The sequence below is a fragment of the Ziziphus jujuba genome, chromosome 12 (assembly GCF_031755915.1).
Source record: "Ziziphus jujuba cultivar Dongzao chromosome 12, ASM3175591v1".
Taxonomy (NCBI): Eukaryota; Viridiplantae; Streptophyta; class Magnoliopsida; order Rosales; family Rhamnaceae; genus Ziziphus; species Ziziphus jujuba.
In genome coordinates this window covers 18,963,744-18,967,424 of record NC_083390.1, presented here as the reverse complement: position 1 = coordinate 18,967,424, position 3,681 = coordinate 18,963,744, and the positions used below count along the sequence as shown (strand labels likewise).

At 40.5% G+C, this 3,681-nt stretch overlaps 1 protein-coding gene across 1 annotated transcript; it reads right to left on the bottom strand.

The window, feature by feature from the left end:
- Window positions 1-1,581: 1,581 nt before the first annotated feature.
- LOC132800154 (uncharacterized) lies at window positions 1,582-3,260 on the bottom strand. Its single transcript, XM_060813170.1, has 3 exons — window positions 2,810-3,260; window positions 2,449-2,743; window positions 1,582-2,266 (listed from the first exon to the last, which is right to left on the bottom strand). Exons 1-3 carry the CDS (start codon window positions 3,258-3,260, stop codon window positions 1,582-1,584), a joined length of 1,431 nt encoding a protein of 476 aa, XP_060669153.1.
- Between the last annotated feature and the right edge of the window lie 421 nt (window positions 3,261-3,681).

Sequence of the window (3,681 nt, the reverse complement as noted above, 5' to 3'; positions counted from 1 at the left end):
TTTCCCCCTGAAAGAAACCAGAATCTACACAGAAGCAAAAAGACGCACGAACAGCCAAGAGCTCCCCAAATAAAGCAGACCAAGAGTGAGTAAAAGGTTTTGCAAGAATACCCATCAGCTCACCAGATGAATTACGAATAACAACTCCTACCCCAACCTTACCCGAAGCATCTCTGTAAGCTGCATCCACATCTCTGTAAGACTCAACATTTTGAAGCTCGTGACCATGCATAAAACTATTTCGACGATTCCACTTGATTCAGCAATCAGACCACCCACACCCAAAGATCGAGCCACCCAGTAGCCAGATTTGACAGAGTAAATGCCTTGTGAGCTATAGTACCATGCAAAATGATCTTTTTGACCAGGGCCACCAATTGGAATTTTTTCAATTACATTAGCTTCATCATAAGAGAAAATAGAACGAACCAATGGGATATTCCATCTACCAGAAGCAGTGAAAAGATCTGCAACACAAGAGTCTTCATGTAGAACAGGGCTTGTCAAGACTTTACGAGAACTAGCCCAAGGAAGCCAAGGATCCTTATAGATATGTATGGAGCGTCCATCCCCTACACGCCAAATCCCACCATTGTTCAAAATCTTGCGACCCCAACAGAGACTCCTCCACAAATGAGAAGGCTGTCTTCCTATTCCTGCATCCCAAAAGAAGCCATTTGGAAAATATTTTCCTTTTAAAATCAAAGCGACCAAAGAATCAGGATTTTGGATAATTCTCCAACATTGTTTTGCCAACAAAGCTCTATTGAACTCCTGCAATGATCGGAATCCTAGACCACCCATTGATTTTGGTTGGCATAATTGCGGCCAACTAACCCAATGAATCCCCCGTTTGCCTCCAAAACTACCCCACCAGAAACGACAAATCATGCTAGTTAAACCATCCAATAGTGTTTTTGGGAGCTTGAAACAGCACATTGAGTAAGTAGGAATGGATTGAACCACTGCCTTCAACAAGATTTCTTTTCCTGCACAGGATAATAATTGCTCTTTCCAACCTTCCAGCTTTCTCTAAACACGTTCTTTAATGACTCTGAACAATTCTACTTTTTGACGACCAATAAAAGATGGGAGACCCAAGTATTCCGAATGTCCCTGACAAGAGTGCACTTGAAATAATGAGTTTATATAGGCCCGAAGTTCTGGTGAAGCATTTGGACTAAAAGTGATGTCAGTCTTCTGCATATTAACTTGCTGACTCGAAGCTGCTTCATACTGTCGCAAAATCTGTAAAATAAGCTGGCAAATATTCTCTGAAGTATGTGTGAATAAAACGGTATCATCTGTGAAAAATAAGTGGCATACTACAGGACTGGACGGAGCAACCTGCAAGCCCCTGAAAAATTCCAGGAACTCAAATTTTTTCAAAAGACAAGATAGACCCTCTGCACATAGAAGAAAAAGATAAGGAGACATTGGATCTTCTTGTCTTAACCCTCTTTGTGGACATATCAAACCAGTCGCAGAACCATTAACCAAAACAGAATAGGTGAGCGTTGTAACACACCTTTTGATTAAATTGATCCAGCTACTAGCAAAGACCATCTCCTGCATCATTCGCTATAAAAAACCCCATTCAACCCGATCATATGCCTTACTCATGTCCAACTTAATAGCCATCAAGGGGTTAGAAGAAGATTGATGCTTACCAAGCTTATGTAATAACTCAAAAGCAACCATAATGTTGTCTGTTATCTGCCTACCAGGCACAAAGGCACTTTGCTCTCGAGACATAATCAATGGTAAAATGGGTTTAAGTCTATTCACTATTGTCTTTGAAATAACTTTATAAATAACAGTGCATAAACTTATTGGTCTGTAGTCCGCTACCTGCCTAGGCTCCTTTATCTTTGGAATTAAAGCAATCAAAGTGTGATTTACCACGCTTACATCACCATTGTTATTTAAAACATCCAGACATGCCTCCGTTAATTGCGGACCAACAATTGGCCAATATTCTTGAAAAAACAATGCAGGCATTCCATCACAACCCGGGGCTTTTGTGGGATGCATTTGGAATAAACTAGCCTTCACTTCATCTGTAGTAAATGGGCGAGATAAGTTCAAATTCATTTCATCTGAAACTCTTCCATGAACTCCAAATAAAACATCTTCATCTACCAAAGAGCCACCAGTAGAAAACAGGTTGTCGAAATAATTAAGGAAAACCTTAGGGAAAGAAACTGGATTATCATCCCAAATTCCCAAACCATCAGTAACACCTATAATGGTATTATGCCGTTGCCTAGAAGAAGCATGATTGTGGAAAAAATTTCCGTTGAAACCGATGCCAACTTCATGGATGCTAAGGAACGATGGCACTCCTTTAATTCATGAGTAATTTGTCTAAAATTATACTTATTCCAATTCCCCAACTTATGTGCACAAATAGCCAATCTTGATGAAAGATGTTGCAATGGAACTAACCCGTCACTTGCAGAGCCCCATACGTTACCAATAATCTGTTCACACTCAATTTCCTTAGTCCAAATGGCTTCAAAATGAAACCTCTTGCCAAACTGAATGTTCCTTTCACTGAAATCATCTAGACCCAAAAGTATCGGACAATGATCAGATACAGAAGATATAAGATGACGAACGTTAACAGCTGGAAACACAAGCCGACCTTCAAGAGAACAGAAAGATCTATCAAGCAACTCTTGTACATTAGCCTCCCCTTCCCGTCCATTAGACCATGTATAATGGTAGCCAGAGAAAGGCACTAGACGCAACTGACATAGGTCAATTACCTGACGAAAACCATCAATTTAGGATGCAGCACGAGTACGACCACCCAATTTATCACGTAAACTCAGAATCTCATTGAAATCTCCAAGAACAAACCACACTGGTGAAGATGTAGATTGTAATCGACGTAAAAGCTCCCAAGAATGGTGTCTTTGATTTTCCTCTGGGTTTCCATAAAAACCAGTTAAATACAGCCAACCTTTTACTGGGTGTAGAATTTCTGAGTCAATATGGCCTACTGAGTAAGATTTAACTTGCACCTGCAAGTCTCGTCTCCAAAATAAGGCAAGACCACCACCCATTCGTATCCGATTAACCCTAAAACATCCACCCATGTTAATACGCACTCGAATTTGCTCCAATTGTCGTGTCAATAAATGTGTCTCCATAAGAAACACAATGTCGGGATTCTTCATTTTGAGCGATCGAAGGAATGCTCTGAATGTCCGTGGGTTCTCGATCCCACGAGCATTCCAACTTAGCACCTTCATGGCTCGTGGTGGGGTTGCATTGCAAGCCCCACCACTTCAGAAGATTCAACATCTTCTACTTTGGAATCCACTGAATTCTTCAATTTCTTCTGCTTCAACACCAAACCTCTCTCTATAGCTCTTGTCCATTTCAGACCAGTATGTTTTCTACCCCGAAAACTGTCCCATTTTGGTATTTTCGTAAACCAAAACTAGATCCTCGAATACTTCCATGTGTAAGTATTTTAAGTGAATTAGAAACCCTGGTTAGATTACAATACATGTCATCCTTGGTCAAATTTTTTTCCACGTCAGATTTTCTGTAGACTGATTTTGTTGCCACATCATCACCAGAGTCATCCCCAGTCAATAGCATCAGTTGCATAGGAGGTTTTTCAACTGCTGCCTTCTCTGAAACCGTCTGTGATTCAATTTCCATAAC